The 21,418-nt window shown below is 45.5% G+C and overlaps 1 protein-coding gene across 1 annotated transcript; it reads left to right on the forward strand.

Moving 5' to 3' along the window:
• Nucleotides 1-2,527: 2,527 nt before the first annotated feature.
• pnp4a (purine nucleoside phosphorylase 4a) lies at nucleotides 2,528-20,210 on the forward strand (the record flags this gene model as incomplete). Its single annotated transcript, XM_080793111.1, has 7 exons — nucleotides 2,528-2,550; nucleotides 11,773-11,936; nucleotides 13,466-13,569; nucleotides 16,678-16,853; nucleotides 18,844-19,034; nucleotides 19,366-19,445; nucleotides 20,067-20,210. 7 exons carry the CDS (start codon nucleotides 2,528-2,530, stop codon nucleotides 20,208-20,210), a joined length of 882 nt encoding a protein of 293 aa, XP_080649237.1.
• Nucleotides 20,211-21,418: the final 1,208 nt, after the last annotated feature.

Raw genomic sequence — 21,418 nt, forward strand, 5'->3', positions numbered from 1 at the left:
GTCTCTAATATGCTTTCTTTCTTTTTTTTTATCCCACGATTTTGTAACCCAGTTTTCTTTTCACCCAGTGCCAATTATCTAATGTAAACCTGGGCGCTACACTTCCTCTGCCAACCTGGGGGGGGAGGGGGGGAGGGCAGCGGACTGACCTCATGCCTCCTTCTATGCATGAGGAGTCCAAGCTGCTTCTTTTCACCTGACAGGGGGGGAATTTCCCCGGCCGGACGTAGCGCGTGGAAGGGACACGTTATTCCGACCAGTTCCTTTCCCCTCCATCAGGCGCCCCGGCTGGCCAGGGGGAGGTATAGTTTTAGAGACCAGGATTACGGCATGTTTTTGTGAGGGTATCTAGGGTATGCTTTCTAGGTGTTAATGGACCACTTTGGGTCACGAGATGCACGTGCCGCGTGCAGGAACTCAGTGCTTTGGACCCGCTCCAGTTTCCAGTGCCGTTGATGGTATCAGAGCACGGGGTGTGACCCATTCTGACCTGAGATCAGATTATAAAAATGGTCTTCTACATCCAGACAGTTTTCTGAAAAAGCTATGTTTCTATATATGTCAGTCGTTCTTCGACTTTTCAAAAAATAGCAGACCTACAAGCTCGTAGCGCGCCACTCGGTGGCGTGCTATGAGCTTGTAGATCTGCTATTTTTCAATAGCTATAAAGCATAACGTAATGCTAACACCAAAAGGGGTTCCCGCCCCAAAAATGGGCTAATGACGCTTCCGTGGTCGTATCCACAATGATCCCATTGATCTGATATGACATGATGTAGTACTTTATTGATCTGATATGACATGATGTAGTACTTTATTGATATGATATGTTATGATATAGTACTTTATTGATATGATATGATATAGTACTTTATTGTCAGTTCACACTGACAATTTGTCTTCAGTGTGAACTGACAATAAAGTACTATATCACTTCATTCAGGACGACGGTCGGGAACCCCTTTTGATGTTTTAAAGCATTACGTTATAATTTATAGCTATTGAAAAATAACAGATCTGCAAGCTCGTACAGCACTCTATTTTTTTTTTTTTTAATCTTGAAAATGTAGTGTAAATCTTTGAATATATTATTATTTTAGAGTGAACGTTTTTAACCCATTCTGAACGGGAACCCATTTTGGTGTTATAGCATTATGTTATGCTTTAGCTATTGAAAAATAGCAGATCTACAAGCTCGTAGCGCGCCACCAAGTGGCGCGCTACGAGCTTGTAGGTCTGCTGGAGGTTCAATCAGATATATTTACCATTGTACCGGGAGAGAAATAAGGCATGCAATCCGGACAGCGTTTCCACAAGGATCTCTGCCCATGTTCCAATTGAACATGGTTAATGTAGCATACCGTAATCAATACACCGGAAAATGTGTTGAACAACAAGGTCAATAAACATATTTGTTTACAAATGGACAGATAATGTAAGACGTCACGAATATTGCATACAGGAACTATCTCACGGGGCAGAGATAGTCCGGACATGCAATATCAGTTAGTGGAACCGGGGGGACAAGGCATAACGTCATTGAGTGCAGTTTGCAGTCTGTTAGAGCGAATACTACCTTCAAGGGCAGAAACACAGAGGCTGGGTGTTATGGCAAACGGAAACAAAACACTTCTTATCTACCAACGCTAGCTAGGAGAGCAGTGTTACTATCTAAACTCTGGCGGGGCCAGAACCATACTATTTTACAGTCAGTGGGACAGTGTGACATCAAATGTCAGTCACAGGGCAATGCATAATCCATAATTCGGCAAGACCATAGGAGACACCGGGTCATAAGATTAAAAGGCCAAAGGACTCATGGACCATCACCCACAAAACCACAGAAAATACCTAACAGTCTGGTTGAGCCATTATTATTTGTAGGACATTTTACCAGTCAACAGTTGAGAAACAGTGGGATGTATTATATAGACATGGGATGCATGGCAAGAGTTAACTTATCTTAGGCCATATCCCCACCCAAAACAATAGTCCCCAGGTTGATTCTAATTGGTCCCTCGTTCACAATCTGTTGAAAACCCCTGTAAAGACTATACATAGATATAGATGCTAGGATTCTGCATGTCTGTTAAAACACACGCACGCGCACACGCACGCACGCACGCACACGCACACACACGCACACACACACACACGTGCAATTACTTAAAATGTCAACTCTAAATGAAAGACACGTGAGTTCACACACACACAAACACACACGCACACGCACACACACACACACACACACACACACACACACACGTGCACACGCATGCACGCTCACGCCTACATACAGCAGAGACCAAGCCTCTGTATACAACGGCACGTCTGATTGGCTGCGGGCCATGAATGGAAGGGGTTGTGACCAATAAGGTCATGTGATGGAATGTGATGTAATTTAAAGGATATTTAAACCGCACCACTCTGTCTGTCTGTGTCACTGTGCCTCTGTCTCTCTGTCTGTCCGTCCGTCCGTCCGTCCGTCTGTCTCTCATACTGGACTATAGCAGAGCGTTTGGCAAACATGCACAGTAAAGATCAAATCAGGTAGGATAATAACATGCACCTGTGTGTGTGTGTGCGCGTGTGTGTGTGTGTGTGTGTGTGTATGTGCGCTCGTGTGTGTGCGTGTGTGTGTGCGTGTGCTCGTGTGCGTGTGTGCGCACGCGTGTGTGTGTGTGTGTGTGTGTGTGTGTGTGTGTGTGGTGATGTAACAATGTATATATGCATGCATTTTAAAAGGCAGACGAAGCGATGCCACTCACGTGTCCCGTGTCTCCAGATGTCGTCGTGGTTGATGAAAGAGTCCAGAGAGGTAGAGGTGTGTCTGTATTGAATGAATGAATGCATTTTATTTATATAGCACCTTTCCAAACATAAAGTTACAAAGTGCTTTACAGGTTAAAAACAACAACAACAAACGACATCAATAACATCAGAAATAACAAAGCATAGAAACATAACGACAAACATCAAGGAATGCTAAATAAATGTATACGTACACATATACATATATGTATACATATACATACACACATACTACACACATACATACATACCCACCTACATACATACATTTCAGACGTTTTAGCAGTTTTTAAGGACCCACTTTTAGGCCAGTGCACCAGAGCAAGCTTTTGCCTTTTTTTAAACCCCACCCATTTTAACCAAATACATTAGAGATAGTATTAGAGATAGCAGTGACCTTTTGACCCCAGCCTTTATGAATTATGACGACGGGCTCTTTCTACATACCCTCTCAGAGCTGGGCTATAGGAGCAGACTACTTGTCTTTATATTCTGCAGCCTATATAGGCCCGCCTAGGCCCTAGGCCCTAGACCCTAGACCCTAGGCTCTAGACTCTAGACCCTAGACCCTAGGCCCTAGACCCTAGGCCCTAGACCCTAGGCTCTAGGCCAGGGGCGCCCACACTTTTTTGACTTGAGAGCTACTTTCAAAATGCCCAGCTAAACGAGATCTACTGATTACTGACTCCACGCCTTATAGGATTTGTTGCTTGATTATGTTCTCCGGTTCAGTTATTTAAGTTAATGTCTAGGCCTATTTTTACAATAAATATATACTTTGTTCAACTTTCGACTGTCTCCTGCTCCTCATCTTTGTCATGGCAAGAGCCAGCCATGACACCACCAAAAAAGATGTTATCTCATTGCTGAAAAGAATGTTGAAAAATGTGCCTTTGTGGAATAGTGGCGCTGATGTTACATTGATAGATATAAGGTGAAAATGTAATTGGTGGGGTTTTTTGGCATAACTTTGTAATGCCACTGACGATTGTGTGCAACATTTGAGCTGACAGGCCATTTTTATGTCAATCAATCAAGTCACCTTAATTCAAGTGATAGATTATATACATTTAGGGGCATCCCACGTGGTCCACCTGCACAGCCTTTGTGATCTACTGGTAGATCGCGATCTACCTTTTGGGCACCCCTGACCCTAGACCCTAGACCCTAGGCCCTAGGCCCTAGACCCTAGCTATAGGGCATATACCCACAGACGCACCAAAAGGGGGAACTGCCCATAGATCCGAATTAAGTCCCATTAGTCCGAACCAAGGTTGGCGAACATTGCACTGCTTCCAGAGCATATACCTATTCACACGCACCTGGACAGTGGGTGCAGGGCCAATAATAAGGCATTTATGGAAGGAGGTATTATGTGGCCCGCACGGCACGGCACGGCACGGCACGGCACACCATTTTTTTGGTAAAGAATTACTTCGTTGAATCGATGACGTTTGGATCTTGACAGACCTCCGTCGGGTCAGAGCATGCACTGCTCCCGTGCTTCAGCGGTTATGTTTAGGGTGAGGGTTAGAGATGGGGATAGTGATTTGAACCTTCTGATTAATGACACGGCACCCCAAAAAAGGAGGCGCAAAAATCCTGACAAAGTATTGTAGTGTCTGATCAGCTATAATTGGCAGCTGTCACATTATGGCGGAGACCGCTGTTACTTATACCCGTAGAGTACTGAGTACTTCTACTGTTACTTATACCCGTAGAGTAGCCTACTGAGTACTTCTACTGTTACTTATACTCGTAGATTACTGAGCGACATGCCTGTTGTATCTTATTTGTTTTTTAACTTAAGCTGTATTATGGAATACTTGCCCTATAGTTGTTATAGTGGTTGCAGCAACTGTATTAACCCATTCTGACCTGAGATCAGATTCATACGAGGTTTCCACTGGACACACACTGGGTCTGATTAACCCATTCTGACCTGAGATCAGATTCTAAAAAAATGTCAGTCGTTCTTCGATTTTTCCAAAATAGCAGACCTACAAGCTCGTAGCGCGCCACTCGGTGGCGCGCTATGAGCTTGTAGATCTGCTATTTTTCAATAGCTAAAGCATGACATGATGCTAACACCAAAATGGGTTCCCGTTCAGAATGGGTTAACTGATTGCCTCGAGTCCCGTGGTGGGAGTTCTGCTCTGGTTCTGATTGGTTGAGTCCCGTGGTGGGAGTTCTGCTCTGGTTCTGATTGGTTGAGTCCCGTGGTGGGAGTTCTGCTCTGGTTCTGATTGGTTGAGTCCCGTGGTGGGAGTTCTGCTCTGGTTCTGATTGGTTGAGTCCCGTGGTGGGAGTTCTGCTCTGGTTTTGGTGAATATTAAGTTGTTCCGGTCATTTTGTGGGGGGGGGGGGGGGGGGGGCACAGGGGGGTCACGCATTAAAAATAAATGTATCCACAAAACTAACGTAATTTGTATTGTTGACCTATTTCTAAAATATTAGTGCAACTTTCGTTCATTTTTGACCCCTCTATCACAAGGAACTATGTTTTTTTGTGTCCATATCACTACGCCCAAAAAATAGTTCCATGTGATGGAGGGGTCAAAGTTGAACGAAAGTTGTGCTAATATTTTATATTGCAAAAAAGTACTTTCTGGCCTTGACAGCCCATATACATCCAATCAGAAAAGTCCTATATCTGATTGACAGCCCATACATCCAATCAGAAAAGTCCTATATCTGATTGACAGCCCATACATCCAATCAGAAAAGTCCTATCTGATTGACAGCCCATACATCCAATCAGAAAAGTCCTATATCTGATTGACAGCCCATACATCCAATCAGAAAAGTCCTATCTGATTGACAGCCCATACATCCAATCAGAAAAGTCCTATCTGATTGACAGCCCCATACATCCACACAGAAAAGTCCTATCTGATTGACAGCCCATACATCCAATCAGAAAAGTCCTATATCTGATTGACAGCCCATACATCCACACAGAAAAGTCCTATATCTGATTGACAGCCCCATACATCCACACAGAAAAGTCCTATCTGATTGACAGCCCCATACATCCACACAGAAAAGTCCTATCTGATTGACAGCCCCATACATCCACACAGAAAAGTCCTATCTGATTGACAGCCCATACATCCACACAGAAAAGTCCTATATCTGATTGACAGCCCATACATCCACACAGAAAAGTCCTATATCTGATTGACAGCCCATACATCCACACAGAAAAGTCATATATCTGATTGACAGCCCATAAATCCAAACAGAAAAGTCCTATCTGATTGACAGCCCATACATCCAAACAGAAAAGTCCTATATCTGATTGACAGCCCCATACATCCACACAGAAAAGTCCTATATCTGATTGACAGCCCCATACATCCAAACAGAAAAGTCCTATATCTGATTGACAGCCCATACATCCAAACAGAAAAGTCCTATATCTGATTGACAGCCCATACATCCAAACAGAAAAGTCCTATCTGATTGACAGCCCATACATCCACAGTCCACACAGAAAAGTCCTATATCTGATTGACAGCCCCATACATCCAAACAGAAAAGTCCTATATCTGATTGACAGCCCATACATCCAAACAGAAAAGTCCTATCTGATTGACAGCCCATACATCCAAACAGAAAAGTCCTATATCTGATTGACAGCCCCATACATCCACACAGAAAAGTCCTATCTGATTGACAGCCCCATACATCCACACAGAAAAGTCCTATCTGATTGACAGCCCCATACATCCACACAGAAAAGTCCTATCTGATTGACAGCCCATACATTCAAACAGAAAAGTCCTATATCTGATTGACAGCCCATACATCCACACAGAAAAGTCCTATATCTGATTGACAGCCCATACATCCAAACAGAAAAGTCCTATATCTGATTGACAGCCCATACATTCAAACAGAAAAGTCCTATATCTGATTGACAGCCCATACATCCACACAGAAAAGTCATATCTGATTGACAGCCCATACATCCAAACAGAAAAGTCCTATATCTGATTGACAGCCCATACATCCACACAGAAGTCCTATCTGATTGTAGTCAACCATTGGTTTTTAACCAGTGGTCCGGGGACCACCAGTGGTCCTTGAGGGGGTTCCAGGTGGTCCCCGGTAACCCCCTAAATGATGGAGAGTTAGTAACCAAACACAGAAGCAAAACAAAATCAGAACATGATGAAAACCTTCTGTTTTCAGGTTTATTATCATTTACTTTAGTGATAAAAACCTACACAGAGTGAGATGTGCTATATTGTTATCAATTAATCCCCCACAAAATACATATGAATGCTAACCAAAATGTGGAACGCCCTACCAACAGTCATTAAGACATGTGAATCCCTTGACTCCTTCAAAACCGCTCTCAAAAAGGGCACCTATACGGACGGCTGCAATTCGAAACTGGCCCCGTTAAAATCTGAACTGTTCTTTTTTACCGCCTTTATGATCATTTCCTGTTCTGTTCTTTGGCTATATAGTAGTGTCTATTTGTACGTATCTAAATGTTTTGATGAATTGAACATGGTGGACCCTCTTTGTAAACAAGCCTAGTGCTTTAGTGGGTCGTCCACTCGGTTTTTTGTATTGAGTTGTGCTTGAAATGTATTATACTGTGATTCTGCAAACAGAACATTTAGCAGTAGATTCAGTGTATTGTCAGAAACAGAACATTTAGCAGTAGATTCAGTGTATTGTCAGAAACAGAACATTTAGCACTAGATTCAGTGTATTGTCAGAAACAGAACATTTAGCACTAGATTCAGTGTATTGTCAGAAACAGAACATTTAGCACTAGATTCAGTGTATTGTCAGAAACAGAACATTTAGCACTAGATTCAGTGTATTGTCAGAAACAGAACATTTAGCACTAGATTCAGTGTATTGTCAGAAACAGAACATTTAGCACTAGATTCAGTGTATTGTTAGCCATGCAGTGAGAAAGGGGGAGGCATTCTGCCAATGTGTTACCGTTATATAAGTCAGTTATATATATATTAGTAGTAGATTCAGACATGAGAAAGGGGGAGGTGTTTACTGTTATATAACTCCATTCAGATGCCCTGAATAGATATAGAGGTCTTCTCAGGGACATTAGCCTCTTTTCAGAGGCAAAGCAGTAGAATTAGCATGCAAGGTATATCAACGGATAGAACACACACACACACACACACACACACACACACACACACACACACACACACACACACACACACACACACACACACACACACACACAGGCAAGTAAACCAATATACTATAAAGTCTTACTTTCGTTTGGAATTAAAATGTTAACATTGTTAGATTAAGTCGTATCTCTTGAGGTATATTTTTGACTTCACTTGACTATAATAATATATATTTTTTTGCCGTATAGATCTGCTATTCTCATAAAAGGATCTTTACGCATTTTATACATTTTAAAACGTGTGAAATGAAATGGGACCTTATAATTCTGCACAACGAGAAACATTTACATTCGAGTGTATTTTTTGTTTTGCCAATACTTATATACTTTTATACTTTTCCTCAGGTATACGGTATGTGGAACACTATGGGCTCTTATACTTGTAACAGAGTATTTTTTTGTTGTATTGTTGATATTTGTACAGATGTGAGTACTTCTTAACCCATTTTGGGGCGGGAACCCCTTTTGGTGTTAGCATTATACGTTATGCTTTAGCTATTGAAAAATAGCAGATCTACAAGCTCATAGCGCGCCAACCGAGTGGCGCGCTACGAGCTTGTAGGTCTGCTATTTTTGAAGAATCGTGAAAAGTGCCTTAACAGTGTTTGAGAACGACTGACATAGAGAAACACAGCTTTTTTTCAAGAAAACAGTCAGGATTTAGAAGACATTTGCAGAATCGTTCCCAGGTCAGAATGGGTTAATCCACCACTGATGGCAGATAACGTTGTTAGATTGATAAAGACACACGTTGAGTACACTTTGTACACTTGATGTCGTCGTCCCCCCCACCCCCCCCCCCCCCCCCCCCCAATTTCCATCCCCGCCTTCCAGTGGCAGCTTGGCAACCTGTCCAGTAACATTAGATTAGATTTCATTACATTACATTAAATGTATTGTCACTAGAGCTGGGATTCGATTAAAAAAAAATCTAATTAATCAGAGGCTTTGTAGTTAATTAATCTAGATTAATCGCATTTTAATCGCATATCAATATTCAACCTGAGAACAGCGAGAAACCTTTTTTTTATGTTTTTTGGTATCCCATGGAATCAATGATTATTGACTACAGGATACCACTCATTTTCAACATTTTACTGTCATTAATATACCTGTTGTGGAAATAATAATAAAAAGTCACCCCATTCTGTGTTGCCTAGAACTGGAGGTCTGAAATAAAATTAGTAACAGTAACAAGTACATCTCAGTGACATCACAAAGCTGTACTTACTTCATATTGTTACTGTTTTTTGTCAGACCTCCAGTTCTAGGCAACACAAAATGGGGTGACTTTATATAATTTCCAGTTTTCAGTACTATAGAAAAGCGCCCAGTGAGAAACGTTCAGCGGTGAAAAAAAAGGTGCGATTAATTTATCTGTAGTTAATCGCGATTCATTTTTCTGTAGTTAATTAATCTAAATTAATCGCAATTACAGTGTGTGTGTGTGTGTGTGTGTGTGTGTGTTTGTCTCAGCAGTATTTCTCTACCCTTCACGGAACAGCACTTGTGTATCAACTCCCCCTTGCCCTGGCCCTAATTGTCACTGTACACAGTATACAAATACTTTGACAATGAAATGAACAGTGGCGTCTATAGCCAGAGTGCAATACAGTAATGTACAGTATGTACAGTAGTATATAATAAATAGAAAAATAAGCAATGAAGTATAAATATAAATAAGAAGTAGGAAAGGTGCATAGCTCCTAACCTAGGCGTGATGTTTCATTCCAGTCTCCATCATAACCCATTCTGACCTGAGATCAGATTCATACGAGGTTTCCACACTGGACACACACTACTGGTCTGATTAACCCATTCTGACCTGAGATCAGATTCATACGAGGTTTCCACTGGACACACACTGGTCTGATTAACCCATTCTGACCTGAGATCAGATTCATACGAGGTTTCCACACTGGACACACACTACTGGTCTGATTAACCCATTCTGACCTGAGATCAGATTCATACGAGGTTTCCACTGGACACACACTGGTCTGATTAACCCATTCTGACCTGAGATCAGATTCTAAAAAAATGTCAGTCGTTCTTCAATTTTTCAAAAATAGCAGACCTACAAGCTCGTAGCGCGCCACTCGGTGGCGCTATGAGCTTGTAGATCTGCTATTTTTCAATAGCTAAAGCATAACATGATGCTAACACCCAAAATGGGTTCCCGTTCAGAATGGGTTTAATCAACAAGTCACTAAAGTGGTACAATCCTGTTTTTTTTTTTTACAACTCAGAAATATAGCAAACATCAAATCATTTCTCTCATATTCTGACCCTGAGAAGGTAATCCATGCCTTCATTAAACATCACGGCTTAGTTTACTGTAACTCACTGTATTCTGGCCTCAGTAAAAAAGACTATCTCTCGTCTCCAATTAGTATACAGAACTCAGCAGCCAGATTGCTGACCAATTAACACCAGAAGGCGTGACCACCACGTTACTCCTGTCCTCGCCTCCCTTAAACTGGCTGCCTGTTCGTTTATAGGATAGACTTTTGAGTGGTGCACAACCACTCCTACGACCAGCAATGTCCGTGTTCACCTATGTATGTATGTATGTATTAATGAGCACGAGTATGACCGAGTATACCAGTAAGGGGGGCTGTTGTGCCAGAAACACAGAGAGAGAGATAGTATTAGTGCTGCACTGTTGCCTGCTAATGAGAGAGAGGAGAGAGGAGAGTTGCACCACTCAGTTCACACGGGTGTGATTGTTATTTGACCACTTTTATTTGACCCTGCATGCCCCCCCCCCCCCCCCCCCCCAGCTAGATTACAGAAATCCTGGAGCCTCATAGGCCAACGCGCAGCCTTTAGCCCCAAAACCACACCAAAGGGTCGAGACGCTTCTAGCGTTGTCGCTGTGGTGTGTGTGACATGTCCTGTTGTACGTTGACCCATGTTGACCAACGTTGACCCTTTAGTGATTCAACGCATGGAATTCAACGGCCCACAAAACCACCACCAAAGGGTCCAGACGCTTCTAGCGATAACTCCTCGCAAACCGTTTGGACCCAGGGAGTTGCATCGTGGGGACCCTTTGGTGTTGGTTATAGGGCTTTAGATCGGACCCAGGGAGTTGCATCGTGGGGACCCTTTGGTGTTGGTTATAGGGCTTTAGATCGGACCCAGGGAGTTGCATCGTGGGGACCCTTTGGTGTTGGTTATAGGGCTTTAGATCGGACCCAGGGAGTTGCATCGTGGGGACCCTTTGGTGTTGGTTATAGGGCTTTAGATCGGGAAAACAAGGACATTTCCGGCTACACCATTTGAGTGAATTCATAAAAAAAGGAATCCTGATAGAGGGTCGGATCAGCGCTACGGGGCAACCGCTAGACTAGAGGTCTGACCGGAAGACAGATTTGGGTAAAAAAAACATCCTCTTAGTTCAGGGCTGTTTAACCCATTCTGACCTGAGATCAGATTCTAAAAATGTCTGTTTGAAAATGACAGTTTTCTGAAAAAGTGTATGTTTCTATGACTTTTCACGATTTTTCAAAAATAGCAGACCTACAAGCTCGTAGCGCGCCACTCGGTGGCGCGCTATGAGCTTGTAGATCTGCTATTTTTCAATAGCTAAAGCATAACATGATGCTATAACACCAAAAGGGGTTCCCGCACAAAATTGATTAACCTGGAATGATCTACTTTTGACCAGAAGAGATTGTCCTTAATTTCCGTCTTTTTAAGTACAAACTAAAACAAAATGGTTACTTACTCCTCTCCTCTCCTCTCCTCACTCCACTTCCTGGTTGGTATAGCCATGACGACTACAAGAACACAGCCGATTGGCTGCTGGCCCAGACGAAACAGCGCCCCAAGGTGGCCATCATCTGCGGGTCCGGACTGGGCATGCTCGCTGATGCTCTGAAATGTCAGGAGACGTTTCACTACTCTGACATACCCGGGTTCCCCCAGAGCACAGGTACACACACACACACACACACACACACTGGGTTCCCCCAGAGCACAGGTACACGCACGCACACACACGCACACACACACACACTGGGTTCCCCCAGAGCACAGGTACACGCACACACACACACACACACACTGGGTTCCCCCAGAGCACAGGTACACGCACACACACACACTGGGTTCCCCCAGAGCACAGGTACACGCACACACACACACTGGGTTCCCCCAGAGCACAGGTACACGCACACACACACACTGGGTTCCCCCAGAGCACAGGTACACGCACACACACACACTGGGTTCCCCCAGAGCACAGGTACACGCACACACACACACTGGGTTCCCCCAGAGCACAGGTACACGCACACACACACACTGGGTTCCCCCAGAGCACAGGTACACGCACACACACACACTGGGTTCCCCCAGAGCACAGGTACACGCACACACACACACTGGGTTCCCCCAGAGCACAGGTACACGCACACACACACACTGGGTTCCCCCAGAGCACAGGTACACGCACACACACACACTGGGTTCCCCCAGAGCACAGGTACACGCACACACACACACTGGGTTCCCCCAGAGCACAGGTACACGCACACACACACACTGGGTTCCCCCAGAGCACAGGTACACGCACACACACACACTGGGTTCCCCCAGAGCACAGGTACACGCACACACACACACTGGGTTCCCCCAGAGCACAGGTACACGCACACACACACACTGGGTTCCCCCAGAGCACAGGTACACGCACACACACACACTGGGTTCCCCCAGAGCACAGGTACACGCACACACACACACTGGGTTCCCCCAGAGCACAGGTACACGCACACACACACACTGGGTTCCCCCAGAGCACAGGTACACGCACACACACTGGGTTCCCCCAGAGCACAGGTACACGCACGCACACACACTGGGTTCCCCCAGAGCACAGGTACACGCACACACACTGGGTTCCCCCAGAGCACAGGTACACGCACACACACACACTGGGTTCCCCCAGAGCACAGGTACACGCACACACACTGGGTTCCCCCAGAGCACAGGTACACGCACACACACACACTGGGTTCCCCCAGAGCACAGGTACACGCACACACACTGGGTTCCCCCAGAGCACAGGTACACGCACGCACACACACTGGGTTCCCCCAGAGCACAGGTACACGCACACACACTGGGTTCCCCCAGAGCACAGGTACACGCACGCACACACACACACACACACACACACACACACACACACACACACCAGACGCAAAGTATAACTAAAGTTACCAAATAATTGAAAAAGTTAAGAAATAAAATAAATAAAGTACAATATTTGCCTCTGAGAAGTAGTGGAGTAGAAGTAAAAGTACTGTCCATTTACAAAAACGCTAAAAGTAAACATATACCTTAACTTGAGTAAATGTATACTTAACTGTGTGTGTGTGTGTGTGTGTGTGTGTGTGTGTGTGTGTGTGTGTGTGTGTGTGTGTGTGTGTGTGTGTGTACGTACGTGTGTGTGTTCAGTGCAGGGTCATGCCGGCAGGCTGGTGTTCGGGGAGCTGAAAGGGAAGCCATGCGTGTGTATGCAGGGGAGATTCCACATGTATGAGGGACACACACTGTGCAAGGTTAGTAGGCCCACACACACACACACACACACACACACTGTGCAAGGTTAGTATGGACTTTGGACACACACGGAAGTTGCACTAATATTTTAGAAATAGGTCAACAATATCCCCCCCCACAACATGACCGGAACTACTTAATATTGACCAAAACCAGAGCAGAACTCCCACCACGGGACTCAACCAATCAGAACCAGAGCAGAACTCTCACCACGGGACTCAACCAATCAGAAACCAGAGCAGAACTCTCACCACGGGACTCAAGCAATCAATTAATTCAGTTGCAACCTGCACTATGTATATGAATGGCAATTATACAACAGGTCGTTTCGAGGAAGCGATCTGATTGGTTGAAACAGCCTTTTATAGCCGTGGTTCAAATGAGCACCGCTCCACAAATCACACCTAATCAAAACAAAGAATTCAGCTGCTCTGTTTTCCCAGAGCGCTATAGCAAACTCGGTGACTAAGCTAGCTATATAGTTTCTTGGAACATTTGTGGTCGTAGTGACTATACATCTGTCATTGAGGGTGTGGTTTAACGTGATTATTGCCACTTCAGTGATGCTTGCGGAACTCGACTTCGTCTCGTTCCTGACCGCATCACTGGCAATAATCACGTTAAGCCACACCCTCCAGTGTAATATTGCTTAAGTATTTCATACACCTTAAGTTAAAAGAATCTGAACTATCCCTTTGACAACTAGACCAACGGGATATCCCTGAGCCACTCTGCTACACTATAGCGCCACCATCAGGCTGTGAGCCTCTCTGCTAGACTATAGCGCCACCATCAGGCTGTGAGCCACTCTGCTACACTATGGCGCCACCATCAGGCTGTGAGCCTCTCTGCTAGACTATAGCGCCACCATCAGGCTGTGAGCCACTCTGCTACACACTATAGCGCCACCATCAGGCTGTGAGCCACTCTGCTACACTATAGCGCCACCATCAGGCTGTGAGCCACTCTGCTACACACTATAGCGCCACCATCAGGCTGTGAGCCACTCTGCTACACTATAGCGCCACCATCAGGCTGTGAGCCACTCTGCTACACACTATAGCGCCACCATCAGGCTGTGAGCCACTCTGCTACACTATAGCGCCACCATCAGGCTGTGAGCCACTCTGCTACACACTATAGCGCCACCATCAGGCTGTGAGCCACTCTGCTACACTATAGCGCCACCATCAGGCTGTGAGCCACTCTGCTACACTATAGCGCCACCATCAGGCTGTGAGCCACTCTGCTACACTATAGCGCCACCATCAGGCTGTGAGCCACTCTGCTACACTATAGCGCCACCATCAGGCTGTGAGCCACTCTGCTACACTATAGCGCCACCATAAGGCTGTGAGCCACTCTGCTACACTATAGCGCCACCATCAGGCTGTGAGCCACTCTGCTACACTATAGCGCCACCATCAGGCTGTGAGCCACTCTGCTACACTATAGCGCCACCATCAGGCTGTGAGCCACTCCGCTACACTATGGCGCCACCATCAGGCACTGCACACAGTGTCCACAGAGGTTTGCAAAATGCATCTTATATCTGCAGCCACTACGACGTTAACGGTGGTTTTGGTCACAACGGAGCAGTTTAACGTCATGCTCAGGACGGACACGCACGTAATTTAAGTCCTGCACCGTTCCGTTCCGTTCCGTTCCCACATACCAGAGATTTGACTGGATCGGGAAAGGGGCTCACGTGAGACCACAATGCGTTTACTGTGTGTGTGTGTGTGTGTGTGTGTGTGTGTGTGTGTGTGTGTGTGTGTGTGTGTGTGTGTGTGTACCTGGTCATGCTGTGTTGGGTCACATGCATTATATTTAGCACCGGAATGCTTGTCAATGCTAGTATTGTCGTCGTCGTCCACACGCACGCACACACACACACACACACACACACGCACACACACGCACGCGCACACACACACACACACACACGCACACACAGTCACACACACACAGGCAGTCTTGTGTCAGCAGTAACAGTTATGACGTAATCAGGAGTTCGACAGACTGATTGAGTTAATTAATTTTGTTAGTAAAAAGGGAAGGAGCAGTAATTCAACTTAATACATTTATCCGTTTAAAAAATCAACAGTAGTGAGACTTTGAGACTAATTGGTTTGGTCGATTATAGAAACGTATAATATCGTAGTGTGTGAGTCTATAAATAAATAGACCATGTCTCTGTTCATATACTGTACGTGCGTGTACGTCTGTACTGTACGTGTGTAGTAATCCACGTATAACTCCAGAACCGTTCGCCGCACTGACGTCAAATTCGACACACGCGTTCCACACCCCCGCAGGGAGGGCAGTGCCCGGTGTCGAGACGGTCGGACACACGGTTGTCCAGAAACGCCACAAAAAGTCCTCTCTCTGCCCCGGGCTCTGCGTGGTCACTATAGCCCCTGACCCACTGTGCCTTATTGCAGGCTCCATATATGGAGCTGGTCTGTTCTGACGTCACAACATACAACACATATTTTGGGCATGTCTGACACAGAACTCCATACGGGACCCATAACCCGTTTTGACATGGAAACGATTCTGCCAAAAAATGTCTTCTAAAAATCCTGACTGTTTTCTTAATTAAAAAATCTGTTTTTCTATGTCAGTCGTTCTCAAACACTTTCATGTCACTTTTCACGATTCTTCAAAAAGTAGCAGACCTACAAGCTCGTAGCGCGCCACTCGGTGGCGCGCTATGAGCTTGTAGATCTGCTATTTTTCAATAGCTAAAGCATAACATAATGCCATCGTTACCGACTCAGTGCTCTACAGCCGTGCTAATGAAATAATTTCGACAAAAGAATATAGGCTTGTGTAACATTCCATGTTTGAGATTCTCAACAACAACGTTGGTCAATTCTGCTGACTGATTGTTCAATTGTCTGTCTGTCTGTCTGTCTGTCTGTCTGTCTGTCTGTCTGTCTGTCTGTCTGTCTGTCTGCCTGTCTGCCTGTCTGCCTGTCTGTCTGTCTGCCTGTCTGCCTGTCTGTCTGTCTGTCTGTCTGCCTGTCTGTCTGTCTGCCTGCCTGCCTGCCTGCCTGCCTGCCTGTCTGCCTGTCTGCCTGTCTGTCTGTCTGTCTGTCCAGACAACGTTCCCCGTCCGGGTGTTCAAGATGTTGGGGGTGGAGACTCTGATCGTGACGAACGCGGCCGGCTCATTGGCTGACGGCTACCAGCCCGGTGACATCATGATCATCAAAGACCACATCAACTTCCCCGGATTGGCCGGTTTGAACCCGCTCAACGGACCCAACGACGACAAGTAAATATATCAATATACGACCAATCACGTCCTTTCGCCACTTTACTGAGTAGGTGTCCACTGACCAATCACGTCCTCTCGCCACTCCACTGAGCAAGGTGTCCACTGACCAATCACGTCCTCTCGCCACTTTACTGAGCAGGTGTACGCAGTGCTTTAATACCAGTAACGCATTCACACCCCCAATCAAATTCTGATTTAGGACCGCAGCGTTATAGAGCGGCGCAGTCCCTCCCCCTTTCAGAACAACGAACGGCCCAGGAAATGAAAACGCAATGCATTTCCCCATAGGCAGTTATTATTTAACTTATTTAAAGACTTTTTAAGCGTCGTACGAAGCCAACTCTTGTCGTGACAAATCATCAAAACAGTAAACACACACAATATTCCGGGCCAAACAAAGAATTAGAAAGTAGAAAAAAACGGCAGGTTATACAACACTTTTTTTTGTTGTTTCTCTTCTTTGTAATTATTTGTTTGGCCCGAAAAATTCTGTGTGTTGTCATGATTTGTCAGGACAAGAGTTGGCTTCGTACGACGCTTAAAAGGTCTTTAAATAAGTTAAATAAGAACTGCCTATGGGGAAATGCATTGGGTTTTCATTTCCTGGGCCGTTCGTTGTTCTGAAAGGGGGAGGGACTGCGCCGCTCTATAGGCAATTGGCAAAAAAACAAATGGGTTACAAAATCTTGAGATAAAAATGTAGAAGTTTAGAAAAGCGCTATATAAATTTGAGATAGTATTATTTACTGCTAAGATAAATTTAGTCAGACAACAATATATTGAGCATAATTGAGCATAGATATAATGATGAAGCCTGTATACAGGTGGATGCTGGGGAGGTGGTGGGATCTAGAGAACAGGAGCCTGTATACAGGTGGATGCTGGGGAGGTGGTGGGATCTATAGAAGCAGAGCCTGTATACAGGTGGATGCTGGGGAGGTGGTGGGATCTAGAGAACCAGAGCCTGTAAACAGGTGGATGCTGGGGAGTTGTAAACAGGTGGATGCTGGGGAGGTGGTGGGATCTAGAGAACCAGAGCCTGTAAACAGGTGGATGCTGGGGAGGTGGTGGGAACTATAGAAGCAGAGCCTGTAAACAGGTGGATGCTGGGGAGGTGGTGGGATCTCTAGAACCAGAGCCTGTAAACAGGTGGATGCTGGGGAGGTGGTGGGATCTATAGAAGCAGAGCCTGTAAACAGGTGGATGCTGGGGAGGTGGTGGGAACTATAGAAGCAGAGCCTGTATACAGGTGGATGCTGGGGAGGTGGTGGGAACTATAGAAGCAGAGCCTGTATACAGGTGGATGCTGGGGAGGTGGTGGGATCTGGAGAACCAGAGCCTGTATACAGGTGGATGCTGGGGAGGTGGTGGGATCTAGAGAACCAGAGCCTGTAAACAGGTGGATGCTGGGGAGGCGATGCTGGGATTTGCCAAAAATGTAATTAACAGCAGGTTAGCAGCAAACGAGGCAGGGGAAAAAAAATTAGGGATGCACCGAAATTGAAATTCTTGGCCGAAACCGAATACCGAATATAGGAAACAGTTGGCCGAAAACCGAATATAGGAAACAGTTGGCCGAAAACCGAATATAGGAAACAGTTGGCCGAAAACCGAATATCCGAATATGATTAATATTATACATCTTTTTTCCTACCATTGCTGTCATGGCCGTACCTTAAAGCTACCTGATTTATGGCAAAATAAATGGTTATGGCAAAACTTAACTTCAATAATAATCACTATTATGGGTCCATAAAACATTTAGTCAGCTCTTTTGAATCCATTAATTGCATATACACTATTCGGTGATATATTTTCTGCCTATTTGGGCCGAAACCGAATAGGCCGAAAATGCATTTTTAGCCCATTTTCTGCCGAATATTTTCTGCGGCCGAATATTCGGTGCATTACTAAAAAAATATTGTATATATTTTATATTATATTATGTCTTCATTTATATTCTGTTGTTGCCGTGGTTTTATTCCAGGTTCGGCCCGAGGTTTCCCGCCATGTCGGGGGCGTACGACAAGGACCTGTGTCGCCTGGCGTCGGAGATCGTTAAGCAGATGGGCGTGTCCCAGTTCGTCAGGGAGGGCGTGTACGCCATGGTGGGCGGGCCCAACTTTGAGACGGTCGCCGAGGCGCGGCTGATGCACCGGCTGGGAGTCGACGCTGTGGGTGAGATATGCACGCACGGACGCAGGGACGCACGCACACCATATATGGGGTTTTGAGTGACGGACAAAAAAAATCGATTTCATAGTAAATGCGACCTGTGGTCGCAATTTTTTTTAATGTGTGTGCATGTGTGTGTGTGTATGTATAGTTTCATTATATAGATATTCCACTGTTACGTTCTTAGCTTACGCATGTTTCATGATGAATGCTTTTTATGTGATGTATTCCCATGCTTTTTTTGTTCTTGCCTAATGTAAATCGCTCTGGTTTAAGAGCGTCTGCTAAATGCCTAAATTGTAAATTGTGTGTGTGTGTGTGTGTGTGTGTGTAGGTATGAGCACTGCTCCAGAGGTCGTAGTTGCTACACACTGTGGACTGAGGGTGTTTGGCTTGTCTCTCATCACCAACAAGGTACAGCAACACTTTACTGCACTTTACTGCAATGTGCTACACTTTACTGCACTTTACTACAATGTGCTACACTTTACTAGCCTAAGATTTAGACTCTCGTAGATAGATGTATTTATCGATTCTGGCATTTTCATTATCAATCTACGAGAGTCTAAGCGAACTTGCCCCCTTGGTCCTGCGTAAAAAAAAAACCCTGCCCTTGAATGTCTCTGAACTAAACTTACAAATGCTAAATCCACTCTGTCTCGCGATCCTGGATCCGTCCTCGTCTGCCCAAATTAGCGCAACTGTCTGCACAACCCTGACCGCCATGCAGGGGCGCTGCTGCGCTGTTGCGATCGAGGAAAGATCCAAGATGGACGAAAGATCCCGAGACAGAGTGGATTATTTAAAAAACGTTTTTTTATTGAAAACTACGGACCTACGGGTATTAAACGCTATGCGCTGCAGAAACTGGACCAACCTAAGATTTTCAATCTACGAGAGTCTTAAGCGAACTCCCGTTCGCTCGTAGATTGGAAAGTCTTAGGCTAAACACTTTTACCACACTTTACCGCAGTGCGCTATACACTTTACGACATGTCGACCATCGTCTGACTGATTGCCCGTTAATCGGAACAGGTGGTGAAGAGCTACGACGACACGGAGAGCGTGAACCACGAGGCGGTCCTGGAGGTCAGCAAGCTGAGGTCACACACCCTGCAGAGCCTGGTGACGGAGCTGGTGGGACGCATGGACGTCAACAACAACACACACGCTGTCTGAGAGGAGCGCACGCACGCACACACACACACACACGCACACACGCACACGCACTGAGAGCGCACGCGACATTCTAAATCCTACACAGGTTGTGCTTCTAACCACGCCCCGCTTCTGTGGCCGACATGGAAGTATAACTCTCTCTCGCCCTCTCGGCCGAGGCCCGAAAAACACTGCTAAAAAGACGTGTATGGCGATGCTTGTTCGTCAAGAAGCGCACGCACAGTTGCCGTGTTGATCGTGGGGTGCATACTTAGTTTAGACTAGTCATTGGTTAGACATGGGTTAAGGTTAGGTTTAGGTGTGCTGCCCCGTGGGAGGTTAGGTTTAGACTAGTCATTGGTTAGACATGGGTTAAGGTTAGGTTTAGGTGTGCTGCCCCGTGGGAGGTTAGGTTTAGACTAGTCATTGGTTAGACATGGGTTAAGGTTAGGTGTAGGTGTGCTGCCCCGTGGTGGGAGGTTAGGTTTAGACTAGTCATTGGTTAGACATGGGTTAAGGTTAGGTGTAGGTGTGCTGCCCCGTGGGAGGTTAGGTTTAGCGTTAGGGTTTGAGATAGGTTGTAGTTGTATTATTGTATAGGACTAATGACTGGTCTAACCAATGACTAGTCTAAACCAAAAACTGTCTAAACTAAACTGCACCCGTTGATCGTTGCGACGTTCAACTGGGCCGACTCAGCGGTGCGACCCGATATGGACAGAATAGAGGGTATGCTTGTGACATCATCATCAAACCAAGAAAGCTTAGATCAAACCAGGAAGTTATGCAGGAACGCCCACTGAGTGTCAGAAAACTACTTTCTGGCCTCGACAGCCCATACATCCACACAGAAAAGTCATGTCTGATTGCATTAAACAACATTAAACGATGTTAAACTCACTCTGCATGTTGCTTTGCCACTCGATGTGCCGTTCACTTTAAGCATGCACACATACCAGTCTATTGTAAATCATGTTCTGGCCGAGAGCGTTTTCCCCAACTTTGTTTGCCACTCAAAAAGTACTGGCCAATCACAGAGCGTCCTTACACAACCCATGTAGGCTTTCGAAGGTTGCCACACGCACAGTCGCACACACACACACACACACACACATGCGCGCGCACGTACGCGTGTGCGCTAATGAATGTCAAGGTTGATGTTTGAAGGATGGATGGATGAATGGGTGGATGGGTGGGTGGAATTACTGGAATATCACAAATCAAACATA

Source organism: Protomyctophum bolini (genome assembly GCF_963924005.1).
Source record: "Protomyctophum bolini genome assembly, chromosome: 20".
In the NCBI taxonomy this organism is placed as follows: Eukaryota; Metazoa; Chordata; class Actinopteri; order Myctophiformes; family Myctophidae; genus Protomyctophum; species Protomyctophum bolini.